The sequence below is a fragment of the Geotrypetes seraphini genome, chromosome 2 (genome assembly GCF_902459505.1).
Source record: "Geotrypetes seraphini chromosome 2, aGeoSer1.1, whole genome shotgun sequence".
Taxonomy (NCBI): Eukaryota; Metazoa; Chordata; class Amphibia; order Gymnophiona; family Dermophiidae; genus Geotrypetes; species Geotrypetes seraphini.
Window position 1 is genome coordinate 121,322,895 of NC_047085.1, and position 27,100 is coordinate 121,349,994.

The 27,100-nt window shown below is 43.0% G+C and overlaps 1 protein-coding gene across 11 annotated transcripts in view; it reads left to right on the plus strand.

The window, feature by feature from the left end:
• Nucleotides 1-27,100, plus strand: part of ST18 (ST18 C2H2C-type zinc finger transcription factor) — a 684,113-nt gene that overhangs the window by 649,546 nt on the left and 7,467 nt on the right. For 9 of the 11 annotated variants that reach the window (XM_033933682.1, XM_033933686.1, XM_033933681.1 and 6 more), the window contains one exon: nucleotides 12,664-12,807. The exons of 1 other annotated variant lie outside the window; for it this stretch is intronic. In XM_033933682.1, coding sequence (XP_033789573.1) covers nucleotides 12,664-12,807 — 144 coding nt within the window. Of the gene's footprint in view, nucleotides 1-12,663; nucleotides 12,808-27,100 lie in introns of those variants that run through there. One more of the 11 variants, XR_004538340.1, reaches the window with a different exon arrangement.

Consider the following 27,100-nt stretch of genomic DNA (forward strand, 5'->3'; position numbering starts at 1 on the left):
CCCTTGCAAATATGCCCTATGTAAGTTAAGCGGACATTTGCAGAATAGCAGGTAGTTATCATGTTGTGATGTACTAATATGCTCATTCTAAACATTTATTTGCTTAGCATGCATGTAAATGCTAGTACCTAGGGTTTTTTAAATTAATTATTTATATATCCAAGAAAACCTTGTTCAGAAATAGAGCAATCAGAAAATTATGAATAAAGAAAAACTTCCCCAAAAGAAAAGTTGTAGAAGTAAGCCATGCAGAACAATGTATTGGGAATTCCAAGAAAGAAAAAAGAAGTTATCTGAATAGGACACTGATAAACTATGAAAATATAGACTAACAAACATATATCCAAAAGATCAACAACATACAGTAATAAACAGGATTAATGATTATGGACTTTGAATATTGCTGAATTTTGTGAATAATGCTGAATTTTGTGCATTCATTAAGGGGACTCTGTGTTAAACTAAAGCAGTGTCTCGCAAACTGTGTGCCGTGGAACACCAGTGTTCCTCCAGAGATTTCTGGTGTGCCGCAACATACTGGCGAGGAGGAGAGTTATCCACGCCGGCTGCCTGCACGAGAGGCATGTCCTGAAGGAAGTCAGCTGGCACAGCTGACTCTCCTCCTGGCTGGCGTCTCTCCTCTTCTCCCCGCACCTCCCGGTTCCCTGTAACGGCAGGGCCATGGCCAGATGGGCCTTTGCACATGCGCAGACATTGACACAATGATATCACGCATGCGCGTGATGCTATCGCGTTGACTTCTGGGAGCCTTCCAGCTAGGGCACTGGTTTTAGTGTGCCGCCAGCCGGAAAAGTTTGTGAGACACTGAACTAGAGGAACATTGAATTACGGCCCATTCATAAAAGCATGCTCTCAGAAATAGAACATGGCATATACTCTATTCAAAAATAGGAAATGGATAATAATGATAAATCAAAGATATCCCTACTGTAATTTTACTTGTAGAATTGAAGATATCCCTACTATAATCATTGAGTACCTGCTGCTGGAAAATATTGGAAATTGAATGACATTAAACATTTTATTTATATCTATATATCTATATACACATACAGTATATACCGAAGATCCATCCAGCCCAGTATCCTGTTTCCTGTTAGTACCTTTCTAAATCCCAAGTAATAAAACTAGGTTTTATGCTGCTTATCCTAGGAATAAGCAGTGAATTTCACCAAGCCACCTCAATAATGGCCTATGGACTTCTCTTTTAGGAAATTATCCAAGCCTTCTGAGTAAAAATATAGCAAAAATTAAGTATGTAACCACAAGATAGAGGGATATCAACTACATAATCCTGCAAAATTTCAACCTCTTTGCTCCATTCCCAAACTTGAATGGAGGGAAATGGAGGCCCTAATGATAACCCTCATCCCTAACCTCTGCATTCAGCCATTTACACTTCATCATCGGAGACACACTGGCCTTTAAGACAACTGTCTCCCAGATCACAGGTCAAGAGATTCATGTATTCTGATATCTAACAGCTAAATCTGGACTGGTCCTGCTGCCCCCCCCTTCCCCATTTACCCCTTTGTAATACTCGTTTGATTGTCAGAATTAATTGTTGACTGGACAGACACATTTTTGGTGGGTGTAAATCTAGGCCGCAGCTTTGTTTATTGAGCAGAAACAATACTACATTGAATACAAACAGTTAAACCCCCCCCCCCCCCCCCCAACCGAGGTACAACAAGAAACAACATATTGCATTTTGATCTGAACTCTCACCCCCTCCTGGGCTCTGCCCCTGGTAGCTAGGACCTGAGGTTTTCATGGACTTCCATTCCGTTTTGGGTCACCTGACCCTCAAGATACTGCTCAGTGAGCTTAAGACCCGATATTGCTCATCGCCTGATGAGCACATAACCTTGTAGCTTGGGGATACTGTGAGCTGATGTGTTCTGATATCTTTACTTCACACCTCCACAATGGCCCTTTCCCCCACCTCTTTCAATGAGCAGCTCTCCCCCCTTCCTGGTTTTTCCAACAATGGGCCAAATGAAAATCCAGGCTAGAAAAGAGAACTCTGTCATGCCTGGCTGGTGACTTTAAAAATACTACCAGATAGCTTTTCATGCTAATTTGTCCGATGTGTACACTTACTTGGGAAACTAGCACAAAAAAATTAGAAGGTACCTTTTTTAAAAGATGCCAGCTGCTCAAAAGGGAGCTCTTGTCTCATTCAAGATTTTCATGAGTCCTATCAATAGAAGGGGTGTAAAGAGGAATTGCCTGAGGAAAAGAAAGACCAAGGTAGGATTAAGTTATAGGAAAACTATGGGTCTCATTTTCAAAAGAGAAAAACATCCAAAAAATAATATAAAGTTCCAGATGGACCTTTTTCTCACCAAATCATCTAAATCACTATTTTTGAAACTTGCTTTCTAGATAATGTCTATGCTGTTTGTCTGCAGTTCATCTAAATCTCAAGGGGGCATGTTAGAAACATATTTTGGGTGGAACTAGAGTGGGCTTATGACTTGAATATTTTTCTGTCATAATCAAACATTTTAGAAAATATCTATGGCACAGTTTGGATGTTTGGGGCTAGACCTGTTTTAAAAATAAATAAGTTCCAAAAGGATGCCCAAATTGACCAGATGACCACTGAAGAGATGGAAGCATGACCCCTGCATACACTTTCCCAGGGGTCACTGACCCTCTCCCACCCCCCAAAGATGTGAATGAAACAGTGCATACCTGCCTGTATGATAGCTACAGATGTTATGGCTAGTTGTGTGAGAAGAGCAAGCAAGTCTCTGGAGTAGCCTGGTGGGCAATGTAGTGGACTCCAGAGAAGGGGACCCAAATCCCACTCTACTACACTTGTGGGGAAAATGTGAGTCCACCAAAACCCATCCAAAACCTACTAAACCACCATATAGGTGACATCTGCAGTCATAAGGGCTATTGGGGTGGTGTACAGTTGGGTCCAGTAGGTTTTGGAGGGCTCACCATATACCATAAGGGGGTTATGGTGAGATATGTACCTGGAACCTTTGATATGAAGTTCACTGCAATGCCCCCTAAGGTACCCCACTGCTCTGCTGGGATGTCTTTGTGGCCAGGCTACTAAAAATGCTGGCCCCTTCTATATCCCAATGGCTTATTTTGTGCATTTTTTGTTTGGATGTTTTCTTTTTAAAAAATGGTCAAAAAAGATAAGATAGATGCACTAAGGTCAAACGTGTAGAAAGGTCATTTTTGAAAGAAAATATGTTTTTTGGTTTTGAAAATTACTATTTTCTCTATCTGATTTTTGGAAGTACTTTACAAAAAGTCCAAACTTGGACGTTGACATCATATCGAAAATGCCCCCCTAAATGCCTGGGAGCCAAATAGTTATGGAAGATATACACTTGGATCATCCCAAGTGTATTTGACACACTAGATGACTCAAGGCCCTTTCCCCCCTCTCCAGCATCTCTGCTTCCTTTCCCTTCCATACCTCTCCATAGCACAGCATCTCTGTTTCCCTACTTTCCCCCATGGTATCTATTTCTCTTTCCCTAGAACTCCCTTAATGTCCAGAATTTCTCTCCTTCCTTATCCTCCCCCACCCCCACCCCCCACCAGAATTGATCCATCTTCTCTGCTTCTCCTGTACTACCCAGCATCTTTCTCCCTTCCTAACCCCCATAGTGTCCAGCATCTCTCAACTTTCCTACATCCCCCCTAGTATTCTACCCATCTTGCCTGTCTTATATGTCTAAACCTCACTTGCCCCCTCAGATGCCCATTAAAATGTTTTATTTTATCATATTGACATAATGTACATCAAATGTATGTTATTTGAATGCTATAATAATGTGTGCCTAGAAGGTTGCTGATATTGTGTTTATCATATCTATGTTATATGACTGTTCTTTTTTTATTTTTTTGTGTAAATCTTTATTCATTTTAAATTTTTCAACAATGTTGCCTCATATTTCCGGGTCTTCAAAATGGCTGCCAAGACCTCTAGTGGTAATATTATGGTATTACTGCTAGGGATCATGCTTCTACTTATGAGCAAAATGCCTAGTGACTGAATCTGGCGGGTAGGGGATCTGTAGTGGGGGAAGATTTTTGAAGGGCTTGTTCCTGGGGGGACAGGAAGTTAACCTGAGGCTGCCACATGTCAGGTTCTGTACATGGGGATCTCTGCCAAAGGGACTTCATGGGGGTGGGGGCATTTACTGCTGGAGGAACAGTTATTTGGGTGGTTACTTGGCACAGGGAGGATTTGGCACTGATAGGGATGTATGTGCTGTCATGTAAGGGAAAGTTGGCACAAGGGGGTTGAATATTCTACTGGGTGTTAAGAAATTGGCATCATGGGTTTTGGATCTGTTACAGGACAGGGAAGGTCACTCAGAAGGGAGAATTGTATGTGATGCAAAGGAAGGAGAAGCTGGCATTGGGGTGAGGGGCAGCCAATGTTCTGATCAAAGATCTTTAGAGGGAACAGTGATATTACCAAGCTATTCCCAGCTTTCTAAAATTGCTGCCCCTTCTGAATATTACTCCTGAGGAAATTCTGCACAACTGTGTAGCATGGAATTTGCTTAGAATAAAGAGATTAGGTTCTTACCTTGCTAATATCTTTTCTAGTAGGTAGGCATGTAATTCTGGACAGACAGGTAATCTCCCCATGCTTGTGAGCTGTGCAGAAGGAATCCATTCCAGCATGTCAACACTTCCTCCTTCACCAGAGGGCTCTGCTGCCCCCTTCAGTTTGTACCAAAGCAGGCGATATCTTATATAGAAACACATGCGAAGGAAGGGTATAGGTAAACTCACCGAACTACAACTCTGTACTGCTCTGAAAAAATAACAAACATGTTAAACATTGAAAATGAAAAATTAAAACATCAAAATAATCATACCAATCAGAAACATTTATGGAGCTCAAACATTCCCCTAATATGTTATAGCAATACATTATTCTTCATATCCTTAAGGTCTGATTGACATCCAAAATTTCAGTTTGGACTCAAACTTTCTGATTGAGACAATAGGCAGGCAGATTAAATAACTGGCAGGGCAGGATTCCAGAATGACACACCTAACTACTAGAAAAGATATTAGCAAGGTAAGAACTTAATCTCTTTTTCTGATGTAACAGGTGTGTCATTCTGGATGGACGGGCCGTACAAAACCTGTCCCAGAAATCTAGGGCGGGACCTCTGTGCCAGATCGTAACACTGAGGACCAAAAGGAGGAGTCCTTTTTTGCCACCACATCCACTTTGTAAAACTTGGAAAATGTATGTAGAGTGGACCAGGTCGCTGCCCTACAAATCTCCTCAGGGGAAACCACCCGAGCTTCCACCCACAAAGAAGTCACACTCTTAGTTGAATGCGCCTTCATGGAGACTGGTGACTATTTTCCACAGGTAATATATTTTTATTTTTTTTTTATTTATTCAATTTTTCTATACCGTTCTCCCAGGGGAGTTCAGAACGGTTTACATGAATTTATTCAGGTACTCAAGCATTTTTCCCTGTCTGTCCCGGCGGGCTCACAATCTGCCTAATGTACCTGTATGCTGATGAAATGGTCATGAGGACACATCTGGAAATCGTGGCCTGATTTATGAGCACAAAAAGATGAACTCATTGGTAACCTCAAGATATCGTAAAAGGACTCTCCTCACATCCAACTTTTTTAGAATCCAGTCCTTCTTCTTGGACCCTCTTGATTGACATGGAAAGCTAAAACAACCTTCAGCAAAAAGGACGGAATGATGCACATAGAACCTCTGATCTTGAGGAAGATCTCTCTGCACTAAAGTGCATGTAGCTTCAAGACTTTTCTCGCTGAGGTAATGTCCACAAGAAAAAAACATCTTGAGTGTAAGATAGAAACATAGAATATGATGGCAGAAAAGGGCCTTCGGCCCAACAAGTCTGCCCACTGAAATAACCCTCCCCCCTAAGTTCTTCTTTGAAGTGAACCCACATGTTGATCCCTTTTGTTCTTAAAGTCAGTCACGTTATTGGCCTCAACTACCCTTTCGGTGAAGAAGTACTTCCTAGTGTCACCATGAAATCTCCTGCCCCTGATTTTTAGCGGATGCCCTCTTGTCGCCGTAGGTCCTGTAAGGAAAAAGATGTCTTCTTCCACCTCAATACGGCCAGTAACGTATTTGAACGTCTCTATCATGTCACCCCTCTCTCTGCGTTCGAGAGAGTATAGCTACAACTTACCTAAATGTTCTTCATATGGGATATCCTTGAGTCCTGAGACCATCCTGATGGCCAACCGTTGAACCGATTCCATTCTCAGCACATCCTTCTGATAATGTGGTCTCCAAAATTGTACACAGTATTCCAGATGTGGTCTCACTATGGACCTGTATAGCGGCATTACTACTTCGGGCTTTCAGCTGACAAAACTTCTCCGGATGCAACCCAGTATTTGTCTAGCCTTGGATGAGGCTTTCGCCACTTGATTGGTTGTCTTCATATCTTCACTAATGATTACTCCCAGGTCCCATTCTGCAACAGTTGTAGTTAAGGTCTCACCATTCAGGGTGTAGGTTCTGCATGGGTTTCCGCTACCAAGGTGCATAACTTTACACTTCTTGGCATTAAAATTCAGCTGCTCCATCAAGGACGCTTCCTTAAGTGATTCATATGGAGCCTGACTGAGGCCTTACAAAACCACGTGAAAGCATGGTGTGTTTTACCAGGATAAAGAAGTTCTAGTATGTTTATTTGGTTGAACAACAAAGCTTAAATCCTGACTAGGATTCCAGTTTCGGCTTTCTTCTTCAGGGGACAAAGAAGTAAACAAATAAAAGCACATAAAGATGAATATATAATAATAAAAAAAACATTAAAAGCATAAAATACAAAGTCATAAACCTTGAATCATAAAATTCAAGCATAAACATCATATAAACAAAGCATAAAAGATGAATTAACATATGGATATTTTTAAAATTCAAATGAACATTTAAAAGCATGAGACTGCACAAACTATTATAAAGTCATGGGTCGAAAATAATAGAAACATAAGAACATAAGAAGTTGCCTCCGCTGAGGCAGACCAGAGGTCCATCTCGCCCAGCGGTCCGCTCCCGCGGCGGCCCATCAGGCCCATTGCCTGAGCAATGGTCCCAGACTATCCCTATAACCTACCGCTACTCTTATCTGTACCCTTCAATTCCTTTATCCTCTAGGAACCTATCCAAACCTTCTTTGAAGCCTTGTAACGTGCTCCGGCCTATCACAGCCTCCGGGAGCGCGTTCCATGTGTCCACCACCCTCTGGGTGAAAAAGAACTTTCTGGCATTTGTTTTAAACCTGTCTCCTTTTAATTTTTCCGAGTGCCCCCTTGTACTTGTGGTTCCCCGTAATCTGAAAAATCTGTCCCTGTCTACTTTTTCTATACCCTTCAGGATCTTGAAGGTTTCTATCATGTCTCCTCTAAGTCTCCGCTTTTCCAGGGAGAACAGCCCCAGCTTTTTCAGTCTGTCAGTATATGAGAGGTTTTCCATACCTCTTATCAGTTTAGTTGCTCTTCTCTGGACTCCCTCAAGTACCGCCATGTCCTTTTTGAGGTACGGCGACCAATATTGGACACAGTACTCCAGATGCGGTCGCACCATTGCACGATACAGTGGCAGGATGACCTCCTTTGTCCTGGTCGTGATACCCTTCTTAATGATACCCAACATTTTGTTTGCTTTTCTTGAGGCTGTGGCGCACTGTGCCGACGCCTTTAAAGACGTGTCCACCATCACTCCCAGGTCTCTTTCAAGGTTACTTACCCCTAGCAGTGATCCTCCCATTTTGTAGCTGAACATCGGGTTCTTTTTCCCTACATGCATGACCTTGCATTTCCCTACATTAAAGTTCATTTGCCATTTTTTGGCCCATTCTTCTAGCGTCGTTAGGTCCCTTTGCAGATCTTCGCAGTCTTCCATGGTTTCAACCCTGCGGTAGAGTTTGGTGTCATCCGCAAATTTAATAACTTCGCAATTTGTTCCCGCCTCCAGGTCATTAATAAATATATTGAACAGGAGCGGTCCCAGCACCGACCCCTGCGGAACTCCGCTCGTGACCCCATGCCAGTCTGAGTAATGGCCCTTCACTCCAACCCTCTGTTTCCTGTCTGCCAGCCAGTTTTTGATCCATCGGTGGACCTCCCCTTGCACCCCGTGTCTCCACAGTTTTTTAAGCAATCTTTCGTGCGGTACCTTGTCAAAGGCTTTTTGAAAGTCAAGGTAAATGATGTCAATGGATTCCCCTTTATCCACCTGTCTATTTACTCCCTCAAAGAAGTACAATAAGTTTGTGAGGCATGACCTACCCTTGCAGAAGCCGTGCTGGCTCGACTTTAGCTGTCCATTGTTTTCTATGTGTTCACAGATACTGTCCTTAATCAGTGCTTCCATCATTTTTCCCGGGACCGAGGTCAAGCTCACCGGCCTGTAGTTCCCTGGGTCCCCCCTTGAACCCTTCTTGAAGATGGGTGTGACATTTGCAATTTTCCAATCCTCCGGGATCTCTCCAGTCTTTAAGGATAGGTTACATATTTGGCGAAGTGGCTCTGCTATTACGTTCCTTAGTTCCTTGAGTACCCTTGGGTGAATGCCGTCCGGACCTGGCGATTTGTCGCTCTTTAGTCTGTCTATCTGCCTGAGGACATCCTCTTGGCTTACCTCTAGTTGGACCAGCTTTTCATCCCGATCCCCATTTACGATGTCCTCCGGTTCCGGAATATTGGATGTATCCTCCCTCGTGAAGACTGACGTGAAGAAACAAGACTGACGTGAAGAAACAAACAATAAAAATTGAAAGGATGCATAAAAATAAGAACAAATTAATCAAATTGGTATTAAAGACATATGTAAAACAAGCAAATAACTGAAGAATGGAGATAATCTTAAAAACTTATGTAAACTATTCAAATGACATAAAAAGTGTACCTAATGATCCAATAGCGAATAAAGGAACTTTGATATGACCATTGTTGATAACATAACAATCCAATAGCAATAAAAGTGACTTTAATCTGACTAAATATAACCAGAAGTAAATCCAAAAATGTAAGTAAAATCTAATAATAAATGTAATAATGAGCACAAAAATGTAAAAACATATATAATAGACAAGGTAGATTGTATTAAACAATATAAAGGTAGTGTAAAGCGATCCAATACCCTGAACTTAAATGTGGCAAATAACATCTAATATAATAAAACGCTAGGCCACGCATGCGCACTTCCTATGTGTGCGCCGGTTTTCCGTGAGCTGTAGCGACACATAGGAAGTGCGCATGCGCGGCTTACGCTCTGTCCTGCTCCCTGTTGAAAGACGCAGCGTCTCCCTTACACTAACTTTGTCGTCGCCGCCTCTCCGCTCTCTCTCTTCCTCCCCAAGGCGGATGTTGACTGCGGCGGCCCGAGTCGGATGTCTCAAATCAAATCAGAGGATGTGGGTAGCTGACAAGTGCTGTGTCCATCCATGGCCAGCGGCTTACGCGCATGCGCTGGCTTGGCGCACCAGAGGGCAAGATGAAGGGGGTGCGGAGCAGTGCTGGCGGCGGCAGTGTCCGGTAGGTAACACATCCACGAGTCTCCCCTCCCGCATCAACTGCTGCTGCTCCTGTTTGAAGCGGCCTGCTGAGGTTTGCGGCCGGCTGTAGCGAACCTCGCAGTCCGCTCTCCACATGGAGCACGTTCCCTCTGACACGATTGCGTCAGAGGGAACATGCTACCATATGGAGAGCGGCCAGCGAGGTTCACTACAGCCGTTCGTGAACCTAAGCAGGCCACTTTGAACAGGAGCGGCAGCGGCGGAAGCAACCATGGGTGGATGGAGGGAGGGGAAGCGAAAAAGAAGGGCTATAGAGCAGGCAGGAAAGAAGGCTGCTTTGGGGGGAGGGGTGTGCTGGGGCCAGACAGCAATCGGGGGGAGGAACAGATGGGGGGCCATGAAGCAGGCAGTCCCTTAACCATTTTTGTCGCTCTTCTCTGGACCCTTTTGTGTAGTACTGTATCCTTTTTCATGTACGGCGACCAGTGTTGGACGCAGTATTCCAGGTGAGGGCGCACCATGGCCCAGTACAGTGGCATGATAACCTTCTCTGATCCCCTTCTTAATCATTCCTAGCATTCTGTTCACCCTTTTTGCTGCCACTGCGCATTGCGCGGACGGCTTCATTGACTTGTCTACAAGTACTCCCAAGTCTCTTTCCTTGGGGCTCTCTCTGAGTACAGCACCAGACATCCTGTATTCATGCATATGATTTCTGTTACCGATATGCATCACCTTGCACTTATCCACCTTTCTGTTACCGTCATGCATCACCTTGCATTTATCCACGTTGAACCTCATTTGCCATTTCGTGGCCCATTCCTCGAGTGCATTTACGTCTCGTTGTAGGTCTTCGCAATCCTTCTGTGTTCTTACTACTCTGAATTATTTTGTATTGTCCGCAAATTTAATCACCTCACTTGTCATACCATCTTTCCCAGTACCGAAGTCAGACTCACTAGTCTGTAGTTTTCCGGATCTCCCCTCGAACCTTTCTTGAAGATAGGTGCAACATTTGCCACTTTCCAGTCTTCCGGAAACCTTCCTGATTTGATCAACAGATTGGCTATTAATTGAAGCAGTTCACATAAGCAGTCACATAAGGTGGCAAAGGAGGAAGAAGTGACCCTTCCTCTGGGGAGGAAGGGAGATCCAACTCCAGGAGTACAATGAGAGGGGGGCAGAGAAATATGAATGTGCCATTGAAGAAGGTAAGACAGCAGAGAAAAAGGCAGAGAAATGTGATTGTGCCATTGGGGAGGGTGGAAGAGGGAGCAGACAAAGGAATGTGTGCCATTAGGAAGGGGGGTCAGATATAGGTGAGTGTGCCATTGGGGAGGGGTGGAAGAGGCTGAAACTTGAAGGGGGAAATAAGAGGAAATTTTGGGCCATAGGATGGGCAGTCTGACAAAAAGCAAGGGAGGCGTCTTTTCAAGCAATGATCAAGTCTTTCTTTAAACCAGTGGTCCCAACAACAATATTGCTCTGCGTGCCACAGTTTGATTGACAAGAGTGACTCACCCTCAGCGCTTTTTCAGCAAAGTTTCTCCTGAGGAAGGCATCTTCCATATGCTGAAACTTGGATCCTCGGTGAGACCATTGGTTTTAATAAAGATTTGATCATTGGTTGAAAAGACACCTCCTTTGCCTTTTGTCAGACTGTCTACACCCTAAGGTGAGGTGTTCTTATGTTTGCCTTTGCCTTAGAATGGGTAAATTCTGTGCAAAAACACTACAAAATAAATGCAAAATTTTCAAACATTCCCCCAAAAGTAGAATATGGAGGGGCTTGGACTTGCAACCTTGTACTAAATTTTACATTTGGCAAAGCCTCTTGACAAAAGAGTATGAAAATGCCACATTTCCTAACTTATATGCATGAATTGTCCTTTCCATATTCATCTAGCATCTGCCTCTTAAAGTTTAATTTTTACCAAATTGCAATAGGACAAGGATCAAGCATTGTTTTTATCTATAAGTATTGCATTAATCAGATTTCCATGCACTTTCATTTTGAAACATATTAGGCATATAAAGTATATATAGCCACTTTCATCTACTATGTTTCCCCGAAAATAAGCCCTAGCATGATTTTTAAAGATGCTCCTAATATAAGCCCTACCCCAAAAATAAGCCCTAGTTAAGATCAAACCCTGAAGCCCCTCCTGAATGTCCCCAACTCCATGCCTGATGCTAGTGCTGTCTGATTTGCCAAAAAATATCGGACTCATTAGTTCAGCGACCCCCCCCCCCCACCTCACCCCAGTGAGACTCTCATACCTCCACTCCGAGGCCTCCAAAAACTGATGCAGCAGAGGGAAGGACCCGGTGGGGAAGGCCGCAAAGCAGCCCATTCAGAGCGCTGCCGTCGCTGCTGTTTTTGGAGGTCTCGGAGCGGAGATATGTCAGTCTCAAGGTGGGAAGGTCAGTGGGGTTCTGCTGCACAGAGGGATGGGAGGGAAAGATAGAAAGATGCTGCACAAGGGGATGGGTGAGAGGGTTGGTGGAGTTCTGCTGCACAAGAGGATGGGAGGGATAGAAAGATGCACATGGGGGGAGAAGAAGGGGGAGAGATGATTGTTCTACATGAAACAAAAAAAGACATCCCCCGAAAATAAGCCCTAATGCGTTTTTAGACCCAAAATTAATGACACTGTCTTATTTTGGGGGAAACACAGTGCCAATGGATATTTGATGGAAAAATTCATATGTAAAACTGAGACTGCAATTTGTGTATATATTTTTCCTAATACAACATAAACAGGCTGCAGGAAATGCCTCTGTGCAGCATTGCTAATGAAAGGTGCTATAGGAGCTCCACATCTTCCAAACCAGATTCACCTTGATATTCTCATTTACTCTGTCAATATGGCCCGTAATCCTAAAATCATTAAAGAGTGCTGTTCTTCAGAACTCATAAAATCTCATCTTTCTATTCCTATATGAGTAAATATTGCCAGTCAGTGTTCTGTGTAGATAAACATCTAAACAAAGTACTCAGAGTTGATATTTTCTTTGCTTAATTTCCACCTTTAATGCTTTACATTCAAGAAGAAGCATTACATTCTGGTTAGGCTCAACATTTCATGCCACTTAGTTGTTTCTATTTCAGATTACATCAATGGAAAGCAATTTGAAAACAATAGAGGAGGAGAACAAACTCATGGAACAGAACAATGAGAGCCTGCTGAAAGAGTTGGCTGGTCTGAGTCAAGCCCTCATTTCAAGTCTTGCAGACATTCAGCTTCCACAGATGGTAGGTCTGCAATCAGAAGCCTTTCTGTTCATTGAGGGCTAGATGTTGTTCTGTATTCTGAACTGGGCATGCAAAACAAGTGCACTTCAATGTAGTATAGACTTTTACACTAAGACATAGATGGTCATTTTCAATCTGATATCTAAATCCTATTTAATCCAATAGAGAAAAGGACCAGAAAAATGTCTTTTTGTTTCAAAAATGACCATTTGTTAGATGTTTTTGAGCTTAGTGTGTCTATCGTTTAGGGATGAAAACAAAAACTGTGGATACAGATGTTCTGGAGTTAATTTATTAAACACTGACATATAAAACCATGAAAATTCAATTTAAAAAGTACAATGATAAAAAATACTGTGATAAAAATCCAACCGGACCCTACACGGTCTGTGTTTCGGCGAACACACCTTCCTCAGAGGTCCAATGGTTTGCAAACTTACATATAAAGAATTGGACTGAAAACAGTCTATTGTCTTTAAACATGTGAGCAAAGCATTTTTTTGCTACTTCAGCTTGTCTGCGGTGACGGAACTAAATTGCGCGAGACAACGGCGCGCCGACAACTGAGCGCAGACAACTGAACGCAAGGTTGACGGCGCGCCGAAGAAAAGCACTATTTTAAAGGGCTCCGACGGGGGGTGTGGGGGGAACCCCCCCCACTTTACTTAACAGACATTGCGCTGGCGTTGTGGGGGGTTTGGGGGGTTGTAACCCCCCACATTATACTTAAAACTGAACTTTTTCCCTAAAAAACAGGCAAAAAGTTCAGTTTCAAGTATAATGAGAGGGGTTACAACCCCCCAAACCCCCCACAACGCCAGCGCGATATCTGTTAAGTAAAATAGAGGGGTTCCCCACCAACACCCCCTGTCGGAACCCTTTAAAATAGTGCTTTTCTTCGGCGCGCTGTCAACCTTGCGCTCAGTTGTCGGCGTGCCGTTATCTCGCGCGATTTTGTCTATGAACCGTTCTTTGCTCACATGTTTAAAGACAATAGACTGTTTTCAGTCCAATTCTTTATATGTGAGTTTGCAAACCATTGGACCCCTGAGGAAGGCATGTTTGCCGAAACACAGACCGTGTAGGGTCCGATTGGATTTTTATCACAGTATTTTTTATCATTATACTTTTTAAATTGAATTTTCATGGTTTTATATGTCAGTGTTTAATAAATTAACTTCAGAACATCTGTATCCACAGTTTTTGTTTTCATCGGTGGATTGTTTTCACTGTGGATCATTGGGTCTCCCCATTTTTCTTTGCTGTGCTGCTCTATCTTTTAGGACCATTTTGGAAACAAAAATGTCCAAAAGAAAAGTAAACAAGCCAATGGGATGAAGGAGGGGCCAGCATTCTTAGTAGACTGGCCTCACAGACATCCCAGAAGAGCAGTGGGGCACCCTAGGGGGCACTGCAGTAAACTTCACATAAAAGGTCCCAGGTACACATTCCATCATAACCCTTTTGTATTATTTGCTGAGCCCTCCAAAACTCACCCAAAACTTACTGTACTCACCTGCACATCACAACAATAGCCCTAATGCCTGCAGGTGTTATCTTTATTTAGGTCCAGTGGGTTTTGGAGGGCTCACATGTATCACCAGAAGTATAGACTAGAATAGGAACCTGAGTCTCCATCTCTGTAGTCCACTGCTATTCCAGGAACTTGCTTGCTGCTCTAATAGGATTGGCCATAACATCTGAAACTGTCACACAGGCTGGTATGTACTATTCCTTTCACATCTTTGGGTGGTGGGAGCAGGTTGGTGACCACTGTGGGAGTAAGGGGGGGAGGGTCATGCCTTAATATCTCCATTGGTCATCTGGTCAGTTTGGACACCTTTTTTGGCACTTATTCATTATTGAAACAGGTCTAACCTAAAATGTCCAATTTTTACCCTAGACTTTTCTATAATATTCCATTATTGCAGAAAAACATCCAGATCATAAACCCGCCCTAAGCCCTCCCAAACCATGCCCCCAACATCCCCACTCCCCTTGAGATTTAGACAAACTGCATAGAAAAGTGTCTAAAATATGGATTTTAAAAATAATGATTTGGACATTTCAGCAAGAAAAATGTCCAAATAACCATTTTATGACATTTTTTTAGATGTTTTTTCTTGAAAAAGAACCTCATATTCAGTTTTACTGAAAGGTTTGTTTCCCATTTATCTACTGTGAGGACAGGAAGTTGAAACAGAGGGAAAGCTTCCGGGGCTGCTAAAGGCAGCATGTTTAGCTCACTGATGCTGCCAGCGGCCAAAGATTGTAAGCTGTACTGCCTGCAGGGAGGAGAAGAGAGGTAGCCAATCTCATGGGGTGAGAAAGAGAAAACTGCTGCACCTAATTGTGGGGAAGGAGATGAAGGAAGACTAGGAAAGAGAAGAAAAGAAAAGGGAAGGGAGATGAGACAGACGGATGTCAGACCACAGGGGAGGGGGGAGAGATGTCATAGCATGGGAGGAAGGAGGAAAGGAAGGAGACAGAGATGCCAGCGCATGGGGGGAAAGGAGGGAAGGGAAGGAGACAGAGATGCCAGACCCTGGTGTGTGTATGTGTGTGAAAGAGAGAGAGAGAACACAGGTAGTGGATGGAAGAGGCATAGAAAGAGGGCAGACGGTATATGGAAGGGGAAGAGGGCAGACACAGGATTTAAAAAGAGGGAGAGCAGACAGTGGATGGCAAGGGCAGAGAAAGAGAACAGATGCTGATGTAAGGGAGAGAGAGGATAAATGCTGGATATAAGGAAGGGAGTGAAATGAAGATGAAGGCAGAAACCAGAGATGACAAAGGTAGAAAACCTGACGATAGAGGCTGAGTGCGGTGCTATGAACAATGGCGGTTTCAGCTCAAAGAAAAGGTTTTGTAACTAAAAATGTTGGTGCTTGTAACTAAGGAGGCATAGCCCCTGACGAAACTAGAAGAGAAATGGTTGGACAGCCGTCTGGCGCAAAGATAAGTGCCTTTCCTTTACAGCACTATAGAGCACTTTTACAGCACATGCTATTTGCTAAGACCAATGATGAAAACACCACCCCAGTAAAGGCACAAATAGAATTAGAAGTAGTGCCTTGGGTGTTTGAGGTCTAGCAAGAAATCTACTTATTGTAGATTTGTCCTCACTATATTTAATAAAGCCACATAGATTGTGCATTCATCTAGTCTGCTCCTCTGTTCTGCTAGTCACTGGCTTAATACTGACCTAGAACAGTCCTAGACTCAAAAAAATAAGAAGCATCATAGCAATAAGATATTACTACTACTACTATTTAACATTTCTAAAGCACTGAAATGTGAACACAGTACTGTACATTTGACATGTAATAGACAGTTCCTTCTCTGAAGAGCTTATAATTTAGTTTGGATAGGCAGGCAGGACATATAGGGGGTAGGAGAGTTCCTTACAGAGAGAATGATAGGAAGGACATAGGTAATTTTACAGTGAGTGAGAGTTAGGACTTGAAAGCAGCCTAGAAAAAGTGGGCTTTTAGCTTGGGGAATCTACTTTTCTCATTATTAGTAGGTATCTAAGTGTCTTTGGTATTTGTAAAGTTGTAACTTGTTATCTGTATGTCTTTTATTATTTTGAATGTTTTATTGTAATCTGCATACAATTGCAGGATATGCGAAATATAAATTTTTAAAATAAATAAATAAATTTCAGTGGTACTGTGGAAGGACAATTGGACAGTGGTACTGTGGAAGGACAGTGGTACTGTGGAAGTGACATAAAGCATATGCAGTGCTGTACGTTCAACATGCAATAGACGGTCTCTGCTGAGAAGAACTTGCAATCTAATTTGGACAGACAGACAGGACATATAGGGGGTTGAGCAACATGGTACACATTTTATTCTAGAACAAGCATATACAGTACAATTCACAAAGCTTTCATTCTATTATCACACCCAGATTTGGTTGCTTTCATTTCTATGTAGTACATTATTTACTGTGTCCCATATGCATTCCCAATAAGACTTCAAAGAAGAACAGGAAAATATCATATGATCAAGCATACCAATTCCATATTTACAGGATAAGCAGGTATTAGTTGTAGAAGTCATGATTTTAGATAGTATGCATGGAAACCAGTAAGGTCTATGCAAGAGGAAGTGAGCTGATTGCATAATTGCAGCTGAGTGTGTGTAATGATTTATACATTGAGAGCCTTGCATGTTGCCTGAGTTGTTCATTAGTGTTACTTTTTGGTATCATATTGCCATATTTCATTGTAAACCAGAGGCACAATGGAATTTAGCAGATTGGTATAAATGTATACATTTTGAAGCCTCTCCTCTTTTTCCATTGAAAGCTTCCCACATGAGTATGTCAGATGATACACCAGATGTTTTTATACAGTGACTGAGTTATAGCCATCTGAAGTGCTGATTTATAGGAAAGCCATATTTATTTTGTAGTGTTCTGAATGATAACTATGCTTTGTCTTCAAGTAGCTGGTCTATAGTCCATATACCTAATGATTGCCATAACTTCCAGTCAATCAAATAGCCTTGAAAATTTAAAGTTGTTCCATATTGGAGTACACGGTTGGTGGTTCGCGGTCCCGGTCATTCGCGGTATTTTCCGACTGCGAACCGCTGACCAGGAGAGAACAGCTGGAGAGGCAGGAGAAAGCAGCCGGAGCGCTGGCTAGTGAAGGAAATCACTCACTGTATGCTCCGACCGCCTCTTCCTGCACTAAAGTTGGGCCTTACCAATCAGGAGCTGCTTTGACACACAGCTCTTGACTGGTAAGGCCCGACTTTAGTGCAGGAAGAGGTGGTCGGAGCATACAGCAAGTGATTTCCTTCACTCGCCAGCATTCCAGCTGCTCTCCCACTGCCCTCTCTAGTCTCCCCCATGAAAAACCGTATTCGCAGTTTTTCAAAATTCGCAGGGGTTCCTGGAACGGAACCCCCATGAATATCGGGGGAGTACTGTATATGAAGATTATAGCCATTTCACTGTAGTAAAATCTAAATCAATGAAGGTAGTTTTTGTAGCTTCAAATATAGCATTATGTTAAGGTATTATAGTGGTAGACATAAATCGTAGATACGAGGGTAAATCAAAAAGTAAAAGCAAAATGCATTTAACGGCTTTAATAGAAGTAACTTTGAGCAATTGAATATATCACTTTTCCACATAGTCACTATGCAAGACAACACATCTGTTGTATCATTCAACTAGCTTCTGCATTTCTGCAGAGAAGAAGTTTTTTGGCTGCTCTCAAAGCCAGGTGAGCACCACTTCCTTTACTTCATCATGCTTTGTCGTTTGCTTTCCGGGTCACAGTGATGCACCCATGTCTCATCGCCGGTGACAATTCTCTCCAGAATATTTGGATCTTCATCATACCTCCTCAGGAACTGGGTTACAACCTCCACTTGCTGTTGGCTTGTGCAGATCAATAAGCTGTTTGGGAACCCATCATGCACAAATTTCCTGTATCCCAAGTGTGGTATAGTGGTTAGAGCTACAGGCTCAGCACCCTGTGGGTTCAAGTCTTATGCTGCTTCTTGTGACCCTGGGCAAGTCACTTAATCCTCCACTGCCCCAGGTACATTAAATAGACTGTGAGCCCACCGAGACAGAAAGGGAAAAAATGCTTGAGTACCTGATTGTAAACCACTTAATGCACCTTATCCAAAGTGGTATATAAAACCCCCATTCCCTTCCCTTATGGCAAATGCAGGTCCATAGCCGATATCCAAATTTGCAGCTAATTGAGACACCATTATCTGTTGGTCTTCTCTAATCAAGGCATCCGTCCTGTCAATATGCTCTTGTGTGCATGATATTGATGGGCGACCAGAACGACCTTCGTTGGTTACACCTGTTCTTCCTTTTACCCACTCATAAACCTTTCATTGATTCATGGTGCTAGGTCCATACTGAGTCAATATCCGATGGTGAATTTCCACAGGTTTCACTCTCTCTGCCCAAAGAAAGCACACTACTGCACGTTGTTCTTCGATGGTGCAATCTTGCAATGGAGCGTCCATGTTTCTGACCTCGTGGCTGCCACAGAACTAAAGGCCGAGCACTGCATTGTGCGTGGATGAACTATCCAACAGGTAATGTACAAGTACATATGTTGCATTTCGCTAGCTCTGTTCCGGTTATCACGTAATTTAACAACTGCCTTTAATTTTTGATTCACCCTCGTATCTTAGATGAGAAGAATCCTCAGTTTCAGCTTCAAACTTTAGCCATGTTGGAGTGTTGGATCTTGGTTGCCAGCAATCCATCTGGATCCTTGTCTTAGCAAAAATGCTAAGTGATATTCATAAAAACTGGAAAAGCTTATACATATTTTTGATTATGTTCAAGGAACCTCACCATGAAAGTTTTAAAGGAGATCATTTCAAAGTGAGTCTAGTTATAAAATTTAAGATGTGTTCAGTATTATAATCAATGGTATCTTCAATCGTGGGACCAAAAAATATACCCAGGTATTTAATTTTACGGGCAGCCCAGTGAAAGCCCAATTGTTTAATGCATTCACCCACCTCTGGAGATGTATAAATCATCACCCACATCTGGAGATGTATAAATCAACACATTGTCCACATAGGCAGATAGTTTTGTCTCCACAGATCCACATACTGTATTACACCTGTGATTTCATTATTAGACCTCAATGCAATAAGAAGAAGTTCTGAAGCAATGTTAGACAAGAGAAATGATAGTGGACAGCCTTGCCTTGTTTCTCTGGTAGGGAAGAAGGGTGCTGATAAAGCATTATTGATTTGGATTCTGGGGGTCAGGGCAGTATACAATACTTTGACAATATCAATAAACACTTTAGCAAAACCAAACCACTTGAGTATATGAAAGATAAAAGATCATTCCACACAATCAAATGCTTTTACAGCATCTATACCCATGGCTGCTATAGGCTGGGGAGTTGATCTAGCCTGCAAGATAACAATTGCAAACATTCTAGTATTATCAGAGGATAATCTGCCATACATTTTGATTTGGCATTAGTACTTGAGGTAAGACTTTTTGGAGTCTATCAGCAAGTATATTCGTATAACTTTTTGTATCAACATTGATTAGCGAAAGTGGACAATAATTCTGAACATGCAAAGGGTCCTTGTCAGACTTAGGTAAAATGAGGGAGTACCGAAGAAAGAGCTGATAGGATGGTAGAATATAAGAGAAGTGTAAAAACAGTGGTCCAAGCTGAAAGGAGCAATAAAATTGGCCACCGACATTTATGTGAGGAAAATAAACAAAAGAAAAAGGAAACTGATATGGTTTTCCAAAGAAGTGACAGAGAAAATAAAGGCAAAAAAGTTGGCATTTGTGAAATACAAAAAAAAACTCAAGAAGAGAAGCACAGAACAGAATACCGGATGGAACTGAAAGAAGCCAAGAGAGAGAGATGTCTGGCAAAAGCACAAGCAGAAGAGCAAATGACTAGAAAAGTAAAAAAGGGTGAAAAAAGATTTTCAGGGTATTTTTGTGAAAGGAGGAAGGCAAAAATTGGAATTGTGAGACTGAAAGAAGCTTCAAACTGCTATGTGGAGACTGATGAGGAAAAAGCTAAGATGTCTGAGGTCTGAGGGTACAATGAGACTGACCTTTTTGAAGGAAAATACTGTTCGGTATACTAAATCAAGAATAGCGATGATCTCCGTGGCAGGAGTAAAACTATGGAATCTTCTCCCTGGCATCCTGAGGACCTGTTCAGACCAGTTACAGTTTATGAAAATGTTAAAAACACAACTGTATGTAGAGGCTTTCTTTTAATGTTATGTTGGAGAGAGATACCAAATGAGGAACTTGAATTATGATCTGTGCTCTAGAATCACTGAATATTGATGATATGTAATTTCCTGCAAGTTATTTCAGTGGGTTAATAGCCTGGTTGTGGTGAATTGAAAGTCTTTTATGTATGTTGTCCTTTGAACCACTATGAATGTTTTATTTTGTTATCTGCTTAGTTATAGGCAATCAATAAATTTTAGAAATAAATAAAATAAATAACTTACTAAACAAATACTTCTGCTCTGTGTTCACAGAAGAAAATCCTGGAAAGGGACCTCAATTGGCTAGCAAAATTTAATGCGAGAATGGAGTGGATACTGCACAATTTACACAAGAAAGTGTTTATGAACAACTTGAAAAATTAAAGATGGACAAAGCCATGGGACCGGACAGCATCCATCCCAGGATATTGAGGGAGCTCAGAGAGGTTCTGGTGGGTCCTCTAAAAGATTTGTTCAATAACTCCTTTGAGACAGGAGAGGTTCACTCTTCATACTCTCGGCGTTTCTGCAGGCATGAGTTCAGATTTTGTCTGATCAATGAGTTCTCGACATTATTCAGTCTAGCTACAAGCTGATATTTGCCTGACCTCTAACGGATTGGTTTGTGAATTCTTCCGCAGGATGCCTGGAACAGGCGGTCAAAGTACAAGTCACAGTGAGGATCAGTGTTAAGTTTATAAGATAAGTGGTTTACCTATAATGAATATATTTAACAAAGTAATTTAAGTAATTTTAGGGATTGCTGTATTTTGCACATTAGAAAAATATAGGAGGAGGAGGAAGACCAATGATTATAGTATGGTTTTATTCAGCTGATTTGTATGAAACACAAAACCCGTCTGAGGTCTTTTCTCCTTCCTCTTTGAAACGTAGTGGTGATTTAATATCAAAAGTATAAGGCAACCAATTTAGAAGAAATTATCTTTCTTCAAAAACTGAATATACATTTCTAATTTTGTATTCCACTTTGGATATAATTTACTCGATATTCAGGCCATAGAGCTTGTGCCGCCTGAAGACTCAGGCTCAGGGAGATACTCCATATACTTTAATGTGCCAAAGAAAGGCTCCGATGATTGGAGACCCATTCTGGACCTTACATAAATGCAGTGCTCAGGGTTCCATGCTTTTGCATGGAGACAGTTCGATCTGTCTTAGCGTTGGTGTTCCCGGGAGAGTTCCTTAGCCTCTCTAGATCTGACGGAGGTCTATTTGTATATCCTTATTTTCCCAGACAACAGAAAGTTTCTCAGATTTCATTTCCTAGAAAATCATTATCAATTTTCATCTCTACCCTTTGGCTCTTCGCACCTTCACCAAAGTGATTGTTGTGGTTGTAGCTGACTTATGCCAGATGGGACTCCAAATGCTTTCCTAAATGGATGAATGGCTGATCAGAGCTCCCTCTTGTGCAAGGGTCTGCACACAGTGTATCAGGTGATCTGAGTTCTGGAGGATCTGGGTTGGATTGCAAATTACCAAAAGAGCAATTTGATGCTGACTCAATCCCTGGAGTACCTTGGGAGTTTTGTTCGATACGGTTGCCAGCCGAGTCTATCTACCAGAGGCACACAGACAGAAACTGTGCTGTCAGATTTCTTGTCTCTTGGACAAGTCTACTCCAACGATATGGGATTATCTTCAAGTCCTGGGGTCCATCGTGGCCACAATAGATGTGGTGCTTTGAGCGAAAGCCCAAATGTGTCCTCTCCAGCATGAGTTATTCTCACGCTTGTCTCCACAGGCAGACATGTTACAGAAGTATTCTAACCTAGACGCTGGAGGTGTTGGCCAGTATGGATTGGTGGCTCCGTCCTCAGTCCCTCTCCTAGGGCATGCTTCTTTGCATTACTTCCTGGGTGGTCATAATGACAGAGGCCAATCTTCTTGCTTGGGGTGCTCATTGCAACTGTCGTCTAATTCAGGAACATTGAACACCCTCTCAGAAGAAATGGTCGATCAACAGGCTAGAATTGTATACCATTTGGATGGCTTTGGTGAAATTGCAGTAGATTTTCGAAGGTCAAGCGGTCGGACACTTCTCCAATAATGCCACAGCGGTGGCAAATATCAATTGCCAGGGAGGCACCAAGAGTGCATCTCTATTTATGGAAGCCTGCATGCTCTTCCACTGGGCGGATTGTTATCTTCAGGCACTATCGGCAGCACATATAACAGGTGTTGACAATTTTCAAGCCGACTTCCAAGGCAGACAGACCTTGGATCTGAGCAAATGGATGCTGATGAAGGTAGTATTTCAGGCCATTGTTCAGCACTTGGGTCATCCTTACTTTGACCTCATGGCAACAGTGAAAAGCAGACAGGTTTTTCATTCGAAGATTTGAACCTGGAAGTGAGGGTCTAGACGCTCTAGTCCAGCCAGGGCCTCAGGGCCTACTCTTCTATGACTTTCCTCCTTGCCCATGATAGGCAGGATTATTCACAGGATTACAAGTTGTCGAGTACAGGTCATTCTGGTGGCTTCAGATTGGCCTTGCAGTCTGTGGTATGCAGATCTGATGTGTCTTCGAACAGGCCACGGCTTCCGGTTGCAGGTGCATCCAGATCTCCTTTCGCAGGGTCCAGTATTTATTTTATTTTTAAAATTTCTATACCATTTAAACAGTATGCATGGAGGATATGGATCACTTTGCTCCTACAGCATAGCTGTTGAATGTGAAGCGTTAGAGCGCAAAGGCTATTCAGAAGTAGTAATTGCTACTCTTCTCAGGTCTAAGAAGTCGACCACAGTTTCTGCCTATGTTACAGCGTGGAAGACTTTCCAGCATTGATATGTCCAAGAACATGGGGAGCCATTTTCAGCTCCAGTCTTTGTGATGGTGGCTTTTCTTCAAGCCAGCCTTGACAAGGGCCTCATCTTGGCTTCCCTTAGGATCCAAGTAGCAGGGCGTTGATGTCTCATCTAGACATCACCAGATTTCTGAAAGATGATCTCTGCATCAGTCCATCGATCACTCCACTGTTCCCTTCGTTGGACCTTATCATGGTTCTGTGAGGTCTCACCAAAGTTCTATTCGAGCTGCTGGAAGAAGCATCCCTCATGGACATGACATTAAAGGCAGTTTTTCTGGTAGCTGTGACCTTAGCAAGGCAAGTCTTAGAGTTCCAGGCTCTGTCTTGTACAGAGCTTTTCCTTAAAATCTCAGAGACTGGATCTACACACGTTTCTTTGTTTTCTGCCGAAGATTGTTTCAGTATTTCATATTAATCAGGAAGTCCGCTTACCTGTTTTCCAGTCCACCGGTTCTAAGAAATAGGATCACATTTTGAAGCAGTTGAACGTAAGAACTGCTGCTTCATTATCTGGAAGCCCCAACGAGTTAGACTCTTTGACCATCTGTTTGTGCTGACTCATTTGTCTAAGCGAGACACACCCACTTCCAAAGCCATGATTTCTAGATGGATCTGTAGGACCATTTCATCAGCATATATTATCTGTGGGAAACAGCCCCCTGTTTCTGTTAAGACACATTCAACTAGAAGGGTAGCTTCGTTGTTGGCAGAGGCTAGAGTAATCTCTCCGGCAGAGATTTCTAGAGCTGCGACTTGGTCCACTCTACACGCATTTGCAAAATTTTATAGGGTGGACGTTGGGATAAGAGAGGACTCTGCCTTTGATTCCTCAGTGTTTCTCGGACTGCTTTTATATGTCCCTCTTGTCCAGAATGACACACCTGTTGCACTGTTAAAAGAGATTATGTTCTTACCTTGATAATATCTTTTCCAGTAGATAGGTATGTCATTCTGGACCCCCCGCCCTGTCCTTCCTAAGTCTACCTATCTCTTTCTGTTTATTCTTCTCCAAGTATGTTTCTTGGATGCCAGTCAGCCATTTGAGCCCTGAAGAGTGCTGTATAGTATGTTTTAGTGTCTACAGAGCTACTTCCTGAGCTCCTTTGATGCTTGTGTTGGCTGTTAGATGTTCATTACTTGTTCCTGTGTTGTTATGTTCGAGCAGAACAGTTTATTCATTTGGGAAATGTCCCATTTTCCCTTCACATACTGTCAATGGAGCTCTTGTAGACTTGAGTACTAACTGCAGGTGGCAGCAGAGCTCCCAGTGAAGTAGGAGGGTCACAGAAAAAAAATCTGGAGTAAATTCTTTCTGAATATAGCTCAGGGCTACGGTGCGATAACCTGCTTGTCCAGAATGACACACCTATCTACTGGAAAAGATATTATCAAGGTAAGTACACAATTTTTTTCTGTATAATTAACGTATAATTCACTGCTATGTAGTTTTCTTTTGCTTTGTTAACTACATAGAATCACAAGATTATTGTAATGAGGCTAATTTCATTCTAACTGACTTGATATATTGTCGCTACATAATAGTAAGATGAGATTTTGAGAATGTTGGTCTCTTCTATGTTAACATGTTTTATGGTAAATTTTTATGTGTGGTTGCTGCTGGAAACTGCTTAGATATTAAGCGGTCTATAAATATTTTAAATAAATAAATAAATAAATATTGCAGGATAGAAACATAAATGTATTTATTTATTTAATTCATTTTCTATCCCGTTGTCCCCAAAGAGCTCAGAACGGCTTACAGGTTAAACATACAGATTATATAGTTGAAGGTTACAATTTGACATAATTAAAGAACAAGTTTGATACAAGGTTGTATCCTAACTTGATACAAACTAAGGATCTAGTGCAAACAATTAGATTTTTTGATTACAATTTGCATAGTTATCCTTGGCAGTGCATGTTTTTTTAAATTTTATTAATGTTAGATTTTCATCACAGATCATTGGGCAGTATTTTAAATTGTGTAGCCAGGCACAAAGGGCTTGATTCTCCAAAGTGCGTCCCGATTTTAGGCAGCTGTAGGCGTCCTACAGCTGTCTAATCAGCCAATCGGGATGCACGTTTTTTAAAAAAATGCTCCCCAGGCAGGCCGCCTATATTGAAGGCGAGGTCCGACCCCCCCTGACACTACTGACTGCCCCCCCCCGACACTACCAATCGCTGGCAGGAGGGTGCCCAATCCCTCCTGCCAGAAGATGCCCCCCCGACACTATCGACCGCCCCCCCCGACACTACCGACCGACCCCCCCGACACTACCAATCGCTGGCAGGAGGGTGCCCAATCCCTCCTGCCGGAAGACGCACCCCCTCCGCACCCCCCCCCCCCCCGCGCTAACAGCCCTCAAACCTCCCCCAACCAAACTAACCTTTCCATGTTGGCCAGACGGGACTTGCCCGTCCAGCCGGCAGGCCAGTCTCGTCGAAATGAGGCGGGCCCGCCCCTTCCCGGCCCATCCTTCCGAAGCCTAAGGCCTGATTGGCCCAGGCTCTAGAAGCCTGGACCAATCAGGCCTTAGGCATAGCGGGTCCACCCATCCCCACTAAGTCTAAGGTCTGATTGGCCAATCAGGCCTTAGATTAAGTGGGGATGGGCGGACCCGCTACGCCTAAGGCCTGATTGGTCCAGGCTTCTAGAGCCTGGGCCAATCAAGCCTTAGGCTTCGGGGGGCTGGGCTGGGAAGGGGCGGGCCCGCCTCATTTCGACGAGGCAGGCCTGCTGGCTGGACGGGCAAGAACCGTCTGGCCTTAAGAAAAGGTTAGTTTGGTGGGGTGGAGGTTTGGGGGTTGTTAGCACCGGGGGGGGAGGGTGCGTCTTCTGGCAGGAGGGTTTGGGCACCCTCCTGCCAGCGATCGGTAGTGTCGGGGTGGGAGGGAGATCGGTAATGTCGGGGGGAGGGGTGGTTGGTAGTGTCGGGGGGGGCATCTTCTGGCAGGAGGGTTTGGGCACCCTCCTGCCAGCGATCGGTCAGGGGGCCACGGCCCGCTATACTTATAGCAGCAGAGAGATCCCTTGCCGCGATAAGTGTAGCGGACCGTGTCTAATCTAACCCGATTCTCTAACCAGCGTCTGTAACATGGACGCCGGTTACAGAATTGGGGTTTAGTGTAGGCCGATTCTGAATAGGACACCTCTCCCGGGCGTCCTATACAGAATCAGGGCCTAGGTGTCTTGCGGGCCTCACCTTCAATATAGGCGGCCTGCCTGGGGAGCATTTTTTTAAAAAAAACGTGCATCCCGATTGGCTAATTAGACAGCTGTAGGACGCTTACAGCTGCCTAAAATCGGGACGCACTTTGGAGAATCAGGCCCAAAGCTTATGGAGCACTTTTACCCGTGGATTTTGCACCAGTTCTCAAAAGGAACTTTCCTTTTGAGCATTCCCAAGAAAAATATACCACAGAGATTTTCACCTGCTTTTCTGCTGGTTGCTTTTTCTGGCCAAAGCAATGCATAGGGTATTGAAACTGCAAGCTGTGCATGTTATTGCATCCCTTGGCTTAACCCTGCCCAGAGAAAGCCTCCTGAAAAATTTCAGATAAAATTATTTTTATCCTTATACAGGATAGGTAATTTTCAAAAAGCCCTTATAACTAGGAGGGGCATAATCGAAAGGAATGTCTAAGTCCATTTTCGTCTAAGTTGCAAGTCATCCAAAGTAAAAAAACAGCCTAGG